At 44.7% G+C, this 15,022-nt stretch overlaps 1 protein-coding gene across 1 annotated transcript; it reads right to left on the bottom strand.

Annotated features, from left to right (window-relative positions):
- Nucleotides 1-1,439: 1,439 nt before the first annotated feature.
- On the bottom strand, nt 1,440-15,016 carry LOC113086316 (E3 ubiquitin-protein ligase TTC3-like). The gene is given in 40 exon segments (XM_026255401.1): nt 1,440-1,556; nt 1,643-1,739; nt 2,060-2,128; nt 2,273-2,412; nt 2,497-2,646; nt 2,720-2,785; nt 2,857-3,298; nt 3,632-3,663; nt 3,665-3,788; nt 3,880-3,968; nt 4,045-4,101; nt 4,192-4,238; nt 4,309-4,581; nt 4,659-4,973; nt 5,133-5,266; nt 5,353-5,417; nt 5,506-5,598; nt 5,690-5,791; nt 5,860-5,979; nt 6,782-6,908; nt 6,992-7,098; nt 7,772-7,852; nt 8,347-8,490; nt 8,803-8,908; nt 9,888-9,948; nt 11,102-11,138; nt 11,220-11,310; nt 11,374-11,437; nt 11,512-11,674; nt 11,863-11,917; nt 11,995-12,057; nt 12,142-12,236; nt 12,397-12,482; nt 12,652-12,781; nt 12,854-12,919; nt 13,076-13,154; nt 13,602-13,761; nt 13,838-13,880; nt 13,950-14,019; nt 14,870-15,016. Coding segments are annotated over 39 exon segments (4,293 nt in total). The 5' UTR covers nt 14,016-14,019; nt 14,870-15,016; the 3' UTR covers nt 1,440-1,502.
- Nucleotides 15,017-15,022: the final 6 nt, after the last annotated feature.

Raw genomic sequence — 15,022 nt, 5'->3', positions numbered from 1 at the left:
TGTTATGGACTACACAGCATTTTTATATTATTTTTAAATAATTTTGTAAATGATTATTATTTTAAATGATTGTCCCTGGATCAGTACGATACTCTTGTAATAAAGTAGCGGTGGTAGCAGACATATTCTGAGTATCAGTTCTGGTTGAAAAGAAGCGATCTAACCCTGTTTACATGAAATAATTAGTGACGTACGAAGAACAGGCCCCTGAAGTCTGTGTGTGGTATGATTAATAGGCTAGTCTATAACAGATGCTACAGTTAAGAGCTACATGGTCTTCCAGATATTCCACAGACTTCTCATGACATGCTGAACTAAAAACATTGTCAATCTTTAGCCTGTAAGCTAAGTGTCTAAATAATAAAATACATGTAATCATTTAGCAGACGCTTTTATCCAAAGCAACTTACAAATGAGATGAGATCTTTCCTGTGGAAGTTATTGTTCACTATGATCTTTATAGCTCTAGCTTTGAATAGATTCAGTGGAGAAAATATTTATTTGATCTGCTGATATGCCAAGTAAATAAAATAAAAGGGTCTGTAATTTAGGTTTATTTTAACGTAAAGACAATACCAACATTGTATGGGCCAAAATTATAGATTTCTCTTTTATGACAAAAATCATTAGGATATTAAGTAAAGATCATGTTCATGAAGATATTTAGTAAATCTCCTACTGTAAATATATCAAAACTTAATGTTTGATTAGTAATATGCATTGCTAAGAACTTCATCTGAACAACTTTAAAGATGATTTTCTCCATATTTCAAATATTGATCTATCCTAACAAACCACACATCAATGGAGAGATGATTTATTCAGCTTCAGATCATGTATAGATCTCAAGTTTGAATAATTGACCCTAATGACAGGTTTTGTGCTCCAGGGTTTAGATGAAAAGATAAATTAAATGTGAAATTAAAGCCGCCCAGCAGGTGGCAGCAAATCACTGTTAATACAAGAGTCATTGCTGTGGCAAATAATGCTGGTTTTTAGAGTTGAAACTTGCACTCTGTGTGATGTTGATTAACTGTGTTATTTTTATGCATAACTTGTGTGTGTGTGTGTGTGTGTGTGTGTGTCACAGAGAGAATGAGATAATCAACATGCTTAGTCTTACACAAAACAGAAACTAGCTACCATATACTGATTTACAGTGTTAAATATCCCTGCGCCTATCTGACCTGAATAGTACTGAAATGACTAATATCACAGAATCTAGTATAGAGAGTGTTTATCAGGTTGTGTGTCAGTAATAACGGTCCGTGTTTAGGTACAGTTAACAGACTGATTTGTCTGTATTCGAGTTCAGAATCTTCCAGTGAAAGAACACAGTACATGATGTGCTCTGTAGGAGGGTTTTGGTGAATACTCGATAAATAAACAACAATTATGACGATGCGCATCACATCTGGAGTAAATGACTGAACACCTGTGTGAGCCGTACCTGAGTGAGGCCTCCGTCAGGTGTTTGATCACCATCTTCCCTTCAGAGACACTCAATCCGGAAGCCGCCTCAGCGCTCGCTCACGTCTGCTCTGCAGGACACACAGCTGAAGCACACACACACACACACAGGCGTCACTGCGGGTCCAGGAACACACACACACACACACACACACACGGCTGGAGCACTCACCTGAGCCATTAGAGATCTCCTCTGGGCCTTCACACACGCGTCTCTGAAGCGCTTGATCTCCTCCTCCAGACTCAGACGCTCAGACGCACACTGATTACTGCAGCACACACACACACACACACGTCAGTTTTAGTGATCTAGCATGTGTTATAGTACAGAGCAGCTTCATTCGGTCATGATGCAGTTGTATATATCATGTGAACAAAAGAGTTGTGCTGAGTTATGGAAAGTTTTGATTCTGCAAGGTTTTATTCAGTTTATATTCATTTGTTGTAGTGACGGCCTAATTACCATTTAAAAGCAATTTGTTGAACAGAAATACAGCAACAGTGATATTCTGAAACACTTTCTATAAAAATATAATTTAAAACCAGCATTAAAAGATAAAGCGTTCACCAGTCCTTCCCTCAGACTCACCTCACATCCAGGAAGCGCTCCAGCTCTGCCTCGTACTCTTCCTGCTTCACACTGATGTCCCTGGTGTGACTAGAGGAACACAGCTTCATTCAGCAGCCAAACAGTGTGTGTGTGTGTGTGTGTGTGTGTGTGTGTGTCTAACTGGTGTTGTCTGTGTGTGTGTGTGTGTGTGTGTGTGTGTGTGTGTCCACTGATGTTGTCTGTGTGTCTGACCTCTCGTGTAAATCTGCCAGGTCTCTGATCTGCATCTTCAGTGTCTTGAGCGTCTCCTGGTTCTCCTTCTTCTCCTGCTGGTCTCTCCTCACCACCTCCTCTAGTTTCTGCTGGAACATGCTGAGCTCGGTGCTGGCGATCTGAACACAAGCACAGTCACACACACACACACACACACACACACACAGGAGCGCTTCACAACGTCTCCACGGATGATTCTCTACCTGCATGCTCAGAGTGATGTTCTGTGTTTCCTCCTGAAGCGCTGAGATCTCCTGGGCTCTCCTCTGCTGCACAGCTTCATGATCCTCCTTCATCTGCTGGATCTCCTTCAACAGCTGCCGCCTCTGCTTCTCCGTCTGGAGCATGTCTCCCTGAACAAACAGGAATCAGTCTCAGTTCTGGTTCTACTGGAGAACGTGTAACAGACACATGACGTTCACTCACGCTGTTCCTCTCCAAGCACACGTATGGCTCGGTGTTAATGGAGACGTCTGTATGCTCGGCCAGATCCTGTAAGACAGGGTCAGGGGTCAGAGACGGCACCCATCCTGATGACGTTCCCCTCATGTGTCTCATCTTACCCGCACACACACAGCCGTGTGTTTGTCCCGTGTCTGCTCAGACGCCGGTGTGTGTTCCTGCAGATCTGAGACGGGACAGTCGAGGGCGTACGGGTCGGGGAGGAGCAGGAACGCATCTGAGGACACAGACTTCTGCTGATCATCATCGGGGAGGCTGAGGTGAGACGCAGTGAAGCTGAGGGAGTCTGTGAGAGGCCAGAACTCTTCAGCCGAGGGGTTGAGGTGTGACGGAGCGGGGTCTGTCAGAGACACGGCGTGCTTCATCAGCCCGATCAGCTCCTCCATCAGGACGAAGCGCAGAGACCCCAGCAGGAAGCACTCGAGTCCTCCAGCGTCTGAGATCTTCTGCTGCGCCTCCGGAGGAAAGTTCTCCAGCTCGCCCATCATCAGCGGGTCAGACGCACACAGAGGACCGTGCTCCTCCAGGATCTGAGCAAAATAACTGACACACACACCACCAGACAGAGTTTGCATTCGCTGGTGTTATAGTTATCCTGATATAACACAGCTGTGGGTTTAGCTAATGATGTTGCTCTCGGTGTGAACAGGTCTTTACTCAAATGAGCTACAGAAACAAATCAAAGAGAGCAAACTAAACTAATATCTGATCCTCTATAACAGTCTAAAGGAGACTTAACTCCATCATAACAGTTTGTCATAACCAGTGCTGGGGAAAGTTAGGTTGTTTTTTTTTTCTAAAGTAATGCATTACAATATTTTGTTACTTCCTTAAAAATGTAACCATGTGGAGAGCATTAGTACAGATGAGACGCACTCGTATAAACTCTCTTTAGTGGGGTCAGGGTTTATTGTCCAGGATCCTCTGGTAATGGCTCCGGTGTGATGATCCCGAATACTGCTCCTCAAACTCCTCCAGCTGTCCTCGCAGGTGTTCGGGAACGCTGAACGGATCCATGCTATTCAGGAACATCCTGGAACACCACACACACACACACACACACCGTCACCCAAACTGACTCGCTTCTTCACAGACATGATGAACAACGGCTCGACTGAACTCACAGAGAGTCTTCCTCAGAGAAGAGTTCCTCTTCCTCATCCTCCTCATCCCTGGAATGTCCACCTCTCATCCCAGACAGCACAAACACAGACTGAAACACACACACACACACACACAGATGAGCATCAAGCACACCGGTCCTGCGCCGCGACACGGACCACACTCACCTTCAACTCCTTCTGCTTCTTCTTACGATGCCTGTTTTTACTCTTAAATACTGAGCTCTGAAACACACACACACACACACACACACAGTCATCTTCTCAAACTCAGACGAAACGCTTCAGAAACACACTTCAGCACGCGTCTCTTACCATGTGCTCATCATCATCCGTCTTTTTAATGACTAAACAAACAGCATCTGAAGAGAAACAAACAGTTATTTTCATAAACTCGGCGCTCATATAAAACACTAGTTCTGACTCACGTACCGTCTTCAAAATATTGATGGAGAATGAAGTGACAGGAGTGATAGCGCTCTCGATTCGACTCTAGAGTCCAAATAAACAGACGCATGTCTTTAGCCGGAGCCTGTCTTAAATACTCCATTACAGTTAAACCATCACGCTCGAATAACTGTGTAACGCTGCCGAACGTCTGGATGAGCGTCTCCTGCAGCGGTGTGAAGCTGAGAAGAGGCTTCAGCTCCAACTCCTCCAGAAGAGAGCTGTGACGACTGATGAACGACTGCGCAGCTTTCAGACCTGACCACAGAACACATCAGGTTACACACACAGCTCTGGACACAGTGGATGTGAAGAGGAGTGTGACTGAAACACACCAGCGTTATCCAGCTGCTGAGCCCAAAGCTGCAGTCTGGGTTTGATATGAAGCGTCATGCTGAGCGTTTGGATAAAGACTCGAGCCCAGACACGGTTTCTGGACTCCAGCAGAAGATCCACCAGCTCCCACAGAGCTCCAGGCTCTCTACGGCTGTTTAACACACTCTCGTGTCCTTTACTCTCAAATAAATCCAGCCACGGCCGCAGATGATCCAAAATACAAGAAATATTCACTGACTCTTCTTTAAATAGTCCTCTGTTATCATGAATTTGATGTAAAACACGGTCCATATAAATACAGTCTGTGGGTGTCCCTGCAGGAAAGATAAGAACAGAAGAGTTATTAACAGCGCTTCTGCTCCGTTACACAACACATCTCAGAGTCTCTACTGATCTACACCCTTGACTTGTAAAGTCCTGCAAATGATTTCAGATCCTCATAAGCATTATTATAAAGATGTGTATGTGGACACCTCTCTCTGCCGTGGGGTCTTTAGGGTCGTCTGCAGCCGTTACGCTCTTTCTCTCTTGACGGGCAGAATGTGTCTCCAACTGATGCTGTTTCCGCCGAAGCTTTCCTTCATTTTTAGACCTCAACTTCTTAATACTGTGGAGGTACAGAGAGAAATCAGCACCAACGACAGATGCAGCTCAAGTGTGAAATACAATGTGTATGATGTGTTAAAACCTCACCTTGTACATTGCTGCTTGATTCTCAATCGTCCAACAGGTTTGACTTTAGGAATAGATGTTTTAAACTGAAAGAGAAGGAGAATCTTAGTAAGCAACATGGCTGTGAGTGAGTGTGTGAGAGTGTGTGTGTGTGTGTGTGTGTGCGCATCTCACCTCACACTTTATCAGCCCCGTCGAGCAATATATTACAATGTGACAGACCTGACCTCCACAGTCTGGCGTAAAACACAAATCTTTTAGAAAATCCTGCAGGAAACACATAAGAGCAGTGAGCGACTGTGCCATCCTCAGGTTCCTCTCAGAAGCGTGATCACGTGTGTGTGTGTGTGTGTCTGACCTTGTCACTCTTATCAGAGAATGAAAGTGTTTTGAGCTTCTTCCAGCAGCTCATATGAAACTGGACTCTGCAGCTCTGACAGCAGATCAGCTGGATGAAGCCCTGAAACAGCACACACTCGTTACAGATCGTCAGACCCATCAGATACAGATCCAGCTCCACACACTCACCTTAAAGTCTGGATCGCTGAAGTAGATCTCCACCGTGTGAGAGAGGCAGTGCTGATACCGGCAGACCGCGTCTGCTTTAGGAGGAAACTTACACACCTCTATCAAGTTCTCCAGATGTTCCTTCAGGACAGAAACAGTTCGTATCAGCGCCAGACACACAATGACAGAAGAGAGGGTTTACTTCGGTTTGCTTTAACAGCAGTTTTATATTCGATTGTTCTGAATGGAAACACATCAGCATGTCACATCTCAAGGACTCTTCGGGTTACTCTGGGCACACAATCACTGTGACTCCAGAGACGCAGACAGGTGAAGGTGAAGACAGCTCTAGAGCTGCATGATGAACCGTAATCATGATTGGACAGATGCTGTGATGGTCATGCGTATCTTTCTGTGAAGCAGGGATCTGTAAATCTCCATCTGAAGACCAGAGAAACTCTGAATACACCTCGCAGACAATCCCTACAGCACTCGCTGAAGAACTAGATCACATTATGGGCTGGTGTGAGAGATGGGGCTTAGCTTAAGCCAAGACTAGCCCCCTGTTAAACTAAGATATTTAAGCAGCTTTTATTAAAAATGTCTTCAAAGAAAACTTTACAGGTAACTAAATTTATATATTTTAAGATATGTCAGAGCAGGATAATTTGAGTTGAGAACTCATACATGTATTTAAGTCTGGGACTAGTCTTTTAAGCCTCGTCTTGCCTTTTCTCTCATCATATAAACACTATTTTGATCTCTTAAAGGAGAGGAATTTCATCTGTGTGACTCGTTCCTCTCTGTAAAACAGCAGCACGCGCTTTACTGTCGATTCATCCAGATTTAGGTTGGGTACAGACTGAAGAGCACACACATATTCAGGCGGATCAGAGCCAGAATATTATCTCTCTCTCACACACACACACACACACACACACACCTGCAGACAGGCCGGCTGTGTTTCCTCTACTGTAGTTTTGGTGGTCGGCCAGGTGAGTTTTCCAGGTGTGATGTGTCTCTGGATCATCAGCTGTGCGTTAGTGAAGCACTCCAGAGCTTTAGGAAATCTACAACACATCAAACACAGACAGGAAATGATGTCAGAGGCATTCAGCATGCAGTCCGGCAGCATTCAGATCAACACACTCACCTGTTCTCCTTCAGGTAAACTCTGCCCATCCCATAATGCACCAGCGACTGAAACTTCCTCTCTGACGACTCTAATTTGGTGAACAACCGCTGAGCTTCATTCAGTTCCTTCAAACACAAGAAACACAATCGATTAACAACTGAAGTTCAGAATGTTTTTATCTGATATCAGGGTTTGTAGTCGCCCTCGTGTCTGGAGCTTGTTCTGCACGGACACAGAGAGCTCGTTTAGGACACAGACTTCAGATCAGAACACACTGAACAATCACTGTGTATGTCTACATGGGTTAGTTAGCAGTCCGCCACTCTTTAAACCAGAAACAGAGAGCACTTGATGATGTGAGGGTGTCTGAAGGATTCCAGGAAGAGAAAGAGAAGAACACCTGCAGAACAGACGACTGGTAATGATCTCTCGGAGATCGAGCGTATGAAGGTGTAAACTGGAGTGATGACCAATCGAGTCTGATTTCATCAAGTCTTTGATTTGAGAGAGATCTGCTGCAGTGATGCAGTGGAATATCTCTGGCTTTGGAGGAAATGTGGAGAGACTAAACACTCATCTGTCTCAGACATCAGGTCCATCTTCACACACATTTAACAGATGCTTTAATTGACACTGATTGAACGCGAGACGAAAGCACAAGAGGAATAGCATCTGAAAGGTTTTCTTTTATAGTGTGTAAAGTGAGCAGTAAAGGGTTAAGACTTCATTCAGGATACTAGCAGAAGTTTCTCTCCATCACAGACCAGGTTAACATCAAGGTGAATTGTGGGTCATTACCTCAGGCTGTCCGATTTCCAGCAGAGCCGTGGCATATCCATACATCAGCACAGATTTATCCAGCTCTGTCAAGCCCAGCTCCTGTCACACACAGAAACACACTGATGAACAAGCGTCCAGAGCATTATCAGTCAACTCTCTACAACACTTTCAAACACCACGGAGCCTGACACGATGTTCAACCAGCGACACACATAAGAGATTTCTCCAGCAAGACCTAACAAATCATCACACTTTAACAAACGCAATAGACCAATGAAGATGAACATATCAAATATATCAGCCAAACAATGCAGGCCAGTTAGGCTAGAGTTTAATTATGCTGGTCATCAAAGATGGAGCTCAAGTGTGTCTGAGTCTAGGTCACAGAATGAAGACTTGGGTCTGGACTCGTGACTGGTAGAAACAGACGTCCCATTCACATTCTCCCACACACCACACTTCACTATCCACTCCTCATCCGTCTATTCATTCTCTATCAGTATGTTCTGCAGTGGCAAACATCACAGTTCATCTCTAAACACACCGAGACAGCATTATTAGACACGCATCACACGGGTCAGAACACACAGTACCGAGGTCCCGCTGGACTCCAGGATCCGGAGCGCCACAGAGAAGGACTGCTGAGCGTTTCTACAGCGCTGGTCACTCAGAGCCGTGTGAGCCTCCTGGACAGCAGCACAGAAGCGCTTCCTCCTCCCCGCTGCGCTCTCGTCCTCCTGCAGACACACAGCAGCGTCACAGCACACACACACACAGAGAGAGAGATACTCTGACACACACACACACACACACACACACACACTCACAACTACACACACAGACACTACTGCACTCACACACACACACACACACACACACACACACTCACAACTACACACACAGACACTACTGCACTCACACACACACACACACACACAACTGCACTCACACACACACACACTCCTGTAATCACACACAGAGAGAGAGAGATACTGACTGACACACACACAGAGAGAGAGAGAGAGATACTGACTGACACACACACTGACCGCTGGAGGGCTCGGTGTGTCTGGGACCGGGGGGTGTTTGCTCCGGACCGCTGGTTTCTCTGGGACAGCAGATGAGGATCTCTTATTCTTCCGTGGACTCATTTCACTAAGACAAATTCATCAGGAATAAACACAGTCTTACAATCGGCTCAGTGAAGTCAGTCCACGCTTCCTAAAGCAGGAGCGGATCTGCTCAAGGACACACACACACACACACACACACGAGCGCAGACTGAAACTCACATCCGTGAACACCTCTGAAGATAGATTCAGACACCAGAGCATCACTAGACCTTCTGCTCTGATTTTCATCATAAACTTATGTCATGTCAATGTCTATATAGCTTGTTTTAGCTCAACACTTCACTTTAATGTTCAATGCATGCTAGCTGAAACAATGGCAGTTTTCTATTTGATGTCATACTTTATGAATTAAATAACACTAACAATGAGCATATGACTTAATAAAACCTCAAGCAAAGACTTAAGCAATGTTAAGCTTAGTTTCTAAAAATACACCTGTTCACTTCATATAAACTCAGGTTTACTAAACGATAAAAACAGCAAATAAATCTTTTATATAATACACACACACACACACACACACACTAATGTTGCAATTAACAACCCAAGATGAATAACTGCTTCAGGACTGTATTAGGTCATGTTAACTAATGCAGTTAACTAATGTTTACAAAAGGAAAGCGTCACCAATATTATTTGAGTAGTGTAAATGTTTCAAGTTCTTCTATTAGTTAAAATGTTAATTCAGGCTGAGATAAGGATCACAAACACTGAGGAAACAGCAGAAATGAACATCCTGTTACTGTCCGAAACAAACCCTAAATCATCCGAAGCTTCAATGTAAGATGAAATGAAAGTGAATCTAACCTTATTTAGCATCAGTGACTCTTATTTTACTGTCAATAATAGTTCATGGTTCACTTTAAACTTGTGTAACAAAGCAATAGTCATAGACCACATCAATTTAATAATTAACATCTCAAATAATAAAACACAGAGAAAAGCTATCACAAAAAACAGCTTCCCCCCGTCATTTTGTTAACAACAATCTGGTTAATTACCTCTTTATGTCTTTGACTCGGTCAGCTCGTCCTTCAGTGAACACTCGAGCTCCTGAATTACCTGAAAACAAGTGCATTTTGGTATTAATGCGTCGCATGATTAAGTGATCAGGAACCTGCAGAACCAGACCAACCACACGTCACTGTTAGGAACGAGCGCAGCGGCCCTCGAGAGAAGGAGGAGGAGCAAACACACACACACACACACACACACACACACGACAGGAGACACACAGGAAGCACCACAGAAGCACATTCCAGCAGAGGGAAAGTTTGACTTCTCACATGAAATTATCCTCCTGTGTCTGACATACTTCCAATTAAACCAGCAGCACGATATTCAAGACTAACTCTAGAAACACCAGCACAAGAATCACACACGCTTTAACACGGACACATCTGAGATCTGTGCGTCTGAAGGGCAGGAGGAGAGCTGGGAACAGACTCAACCCCCTGCTTCAAACTATTTACAACATTTACTGTGAGATAAACAGCTGAAGAGAGAGTTCAGAGTAGGGATGTGACCATTCACTCACGGTTCACATGGGTTTTTTTCAAAATAAGATTCAAGACAAATAAACTAAATGTGTCCATTTATAATTGCTTGGACAAAACTCTTTGTGAAACCTGAAATATAATACAGGATCGGCCACCGAAAACACTGTATCAGGCAGATCACTCGGGGACACTTCACAGATCTTCTTCATGCACTCGGAGCTTGTTACACTCCAAAGAGAAAGGAAAAAATGAAATCGCATTATGACACCCTAACGAAGCAATCTGGGTTCATTTGAAGAAGGTTCTGAGGCTCAAGAACAGTCATTCCAGTAAATACAAACCATGTTATCCAGGACCAGCATCTTTCAGACGAACAGTGCACAGTCACACTGAAGCTTCCAGCGCTTACATCATCATAACATCCAGTGAACTACACCTAATCATTAGATTTTATTATTATTTTTAATAAAAAAATATGAAGCAGAATTAAAATAGAACAGAAAGTGCTCAAGTTAGAGAGTCAGCTAAAGATGTGTGTTGTATACAGGAAATCTGCAGGATTTATAAAAGCGTGTCATAACTGAATGAGGATGAATGAATATAAGAGCACACAGGAACACAACTGTAAGGCAGCAACAGTAACCGGTTGCTCTGAAGAATCCTTTGACCCTTCTCTGTGCTAGATGACCAACACTGCGGTCAGTAAGGTCCCTCACCTGCAGCTTCATCCTGGTGCTTCCAGCTTCCAGACTCCTGGGATTAGAGAAGAACATTACAGCAATCAGACTTGACATTCATAAAAGCTCATCTAAACCTCAGAACAGTTCATCTCACCGCTCTCTCCTGGACTGAAGACTGAGACGTCGCTTCAGACTGATGACTGGGTTTCTGATGAAGACCTGAGGAATCACTGGCCGCGTGTGATCTGCATCACAAAACAAAACCTTAATCACACGCTCATGAAGCAACCCGAGAGCAGCAGCAGAGCACAACGAGCACAAACCTGCTTTTGGAAGGAGTTTTCTTGGGTTCAGTTCTCTTGGTCTTGATCTCTGCTGGAACACAACACAATGAAGCGGTGTGTGTTCACTCGTAGCTGAAGGTGTGCTGAAGGGTCAGAGGTTACCTGTGCTCTCCTGCAGCTCGGTCAGGAAGCGCTCGTGCTGCTGCTGCAGGTCTCGGTGTCCGTCGGGGTCCGCGCCGCAGGCGTCCAGAGCCACACGGTTGGCCCTCAGAGCTCTCTGATGCTCCCCCAGATAGAACAGAGCATCACAGAAGCGGTAGTGACCCTGAAGACCAGAGAACACGTGACAGAGCTTCACCACGACTCCCTGACAAAACCAATCACATGACTCTCTCTCCATTCACAGAGCAGCTTTCACACACTCTCTAAAGCAGACATCCTCAGACATTCAAATATGTTTAAGCCCAAGTGAAACCGATGATGCTGGCAGTGTTTTGGTGACGCAGCGCTCACCTTGGCCCAGTCTGGCTGTAATATAATGGCTCTCTTTCCGTCTCCAAGTGCTTTCCTGAAAACAGTTCCCACAGTCAGTATCACGGATCCATCATGTTCTTGATTACGGTGTAGGTTTAGCACTAAACTCACAGGTATTTCTCCGAGCGAATGAAGCAGAGCGCTCTGTTCCCGTACAGGATGTGGTTACAGGGGCTGAAGACAGACAAACATTCGATTGAAACACGGGAAACTGAGGTGGATTGGGAATTAAAGCAGTGAGGTTCTTCAGTCACTTACTGGTATTTAATGGCTTTGGTGTACCACTTCAACGCCAGATCATATTTCTTCTTCTGAAATTGCTCATTTCCTTTGTTCTTCATATCTTCGCTTTTCTGGAATGAAAACGGAGTTAAAGGAAGTCTCCTATTTCTGTCCCAGATGCAATTATGCACAATCAGAGTCGAACATAATTCCTAAAGATTTTAATAATACTATGAATGCAGTGTGTTAAATATGAACACAAACATGTGGTTTGATCTTAAAGACTCTCACCAATAAAGTCCAAGAGTCCGGCTCTGATTTCAGCTCCTCGATGGCTTTCTTCTTACTGCAGGAAATCACCTGAAGATAACGTGAATCTGTGGGAGCAGACGTTCGTTAGTGAGCGCTAATGAGCAGCACTGGACACATATGTCTTACATGAATAAATATTTTTAAAAAATGTTTAGTATTTCAAGATATACTAAGTGAACATGTTTTGTTTTCATATTTTTGTTGAACATCTGCACTTCTGGAAACGAGACTCACACTCGCTGAAGACGAAGCAGAGCGTCCGGTAGCGGATCTCCACCGATCCCAGATCCAGCAGCTTCTTACCGATGTCTGGAGCTCCAGAGTCCCGCAGCCAACCGATGGCTTCAGGCAAACAGTCCTCGTCCTGCACACAGACACACATCAGAACACACACACTCCAGTCAAACAAGCGTACAGCAGCGGCGCAGAACCCTACCGCAGAGAACAGTCTGCTCAGGGACACCACGGCTCGGGCTTTCGTCTCCGTGTCCGAGTGAGACAGCTGAACAACACAAGACAACATCAGACCTGAGAGAGTCATGAAACACTAACACACGTGTCTGGAGATGTTAACACATATGAACATCAGTGAAAGCCACAGCTGCACGAGCCCATCGCTGGTGTGAATGATCAGGGCTGAAACGGGTTTCATACGTACGCCTCTCTCCATGGCATCCAGAATGCTTTCCAGAATCTCAATCTTCTCAAGCCTCTTCAGACTCAGATCATTTGACACACTGAAAAACAGACAATGAGAAACTCATTTTTAGACTGGGTGATTTTTGCTGGTTTACTATAGAATACTATTTTCCACATTCTTCAAAAAAAAGATTATGTTCAGCAGAAAAAACTCATTCAGGTTTAAAACCACTTTTGAGTGAGTATATTATGGTATAAACATATAAGATTACAGCAGAATTGACAGATGGATGAATATATATTTTTGCCATATAGCCCACCCTTTTTTTAAATATAATGTTTTGCCACAACAGTTTTGAATGAAAATATTAGTTAAGAGAAACAAATTTCCCAGCCCATGACATACAGCTGACGAAGTGCTCTCCGAAGGAGCGTAACACAGAGCATCTCACTAGTTAACACAATCTGTAATGTGAGAAGCGCTATATAAATAAAGGGGACTTGACTAGTTCTTGACTAGTTGACAGTTTCCTGAAGACACTCACTTGGAGTCCAGGAAGCCCATCTCCACGGCCCAGAAGGTGGTGGGGTGATTGTCCTGCTGTCTCAGGAGGATGTGCCACCAGAACACAGACACATGCATCAGATGACCCACGTGCTTCTTCACCTCGGGCTTGATCCTGCTCCAGCGCTCGTAGATGACGTCTGTCAAACACATCTACACTGAATCACCTGCAGCGGATCACCAACACTACACACTACACAGAGCTGTGTCACTCACCGGGCGGATCCATGTGGATGTAGGGGAACTGGCTCTGATAGATCTGAGAGAGAAACAGGGAATCACAGGTGTGTTCAGCACAGTCGGACGCTTTCGTCTCTAATCTACTCACAATCTTGGTTCTGTGAAGCACCACGTCTGCTCGCTCCTCCAGATCCGAGTCGTCCGAGTCTGACATCCTTCTGAAACACACACACACAGCATGCAGGCTTCACACTCTCCGGAGCGGATGACACTTCTTCAGTTATGTTTCCCACAAAGCACCTCTTCTGAGCCAATGCTGCTTCCAAACCATTTAACATCAAGCCATGTATTTTACCCCCAGTACCCGATTTTTACCGGGATCCCTTCTGAAAAGCCAGTGGGCTAGTTTTGCTGTGAAAACCTAGCAATTGTGCTACTTTAAGCGACCCCAATAACGTGGTATTTAACGTTAGCCCAGAAAATGCTTATTTCACCGCGTGGTGTCCGCACCCCTTCGAACATTGGGCTGGTTTTTGTGTTGCAACTGTGCAGGTTTTGTTGTAAGTTACACTGTTCCAGACAAACACCCTTACAACAATTCAGCAGTTTGAAACAGCAACACACGCTCGTGCTTTAGCTGGATATTGTGATGTATGAAGGGTTTATATGTGATGTATGCAGTGTTGTTCGGGTTAGGGCGGTGTTGGGGGAGGGGTCCTCACCTGAGCGCGTCTGATGGAGCTTTCTCCTCAGCTCGTTTGATTTAAATGTTTGTCGTGAAAAGCACATGAAACAAGAAACTGAGTATCGCTAACAGTCGGGCCTCGCTTTTACTTTGATAAAGCACACATGCCTGTAAACCTACACGAGGACTAACACGTTTAATGGTCAATCAGATGAACTTCGTCGAGAAGTTAAACGCGACGCTTTTGTGCTGCAGAAACTTACCTCAAATAACTAGCGCTGCAGATGTTTGCCTGAAACGTAGCTGTCGCGCAAACACCTTAGGAAGGTTCTTACCGGGAGACATCCCCCGGTGCTGTGAATGTGTTTAACGGGGTTTATTACCTGTGTTTGGAGCACAGCGCTGCTTGATTGTTTTCTGGAGCCGTTGGTTTCTCTCGCGCATGAACTGCAGCGCGAGCGCGCGGGAGAAACGTTCCCGCCCTCTGGTGTTCTCGCCAAGTATAGCATCCGATTAGATTTTTTTTCAGAAATATA

This window comes from Carassius auratus, unplaced genomic scaffold (genome assembly GCF_003368295.1).
Source record: "Carassius auratus strain Wakin unplaced genomic scaffold, ASM336829v1 scaf_tig00043118, whole genome shotgun sequence".
In the NCBI taxonomy this organism is placed as follows: Eukaryota; Metazoa; Chordata; class Actinopteri; order Cypriniformes; family Cyprinidae; genus Carassius; species Carassius auratus.
The sequence above is the reverse complement of the archived record's forward strand: the minus strand, read 5'-3'. Positions and strand labels throughout refer to the sequence as shown.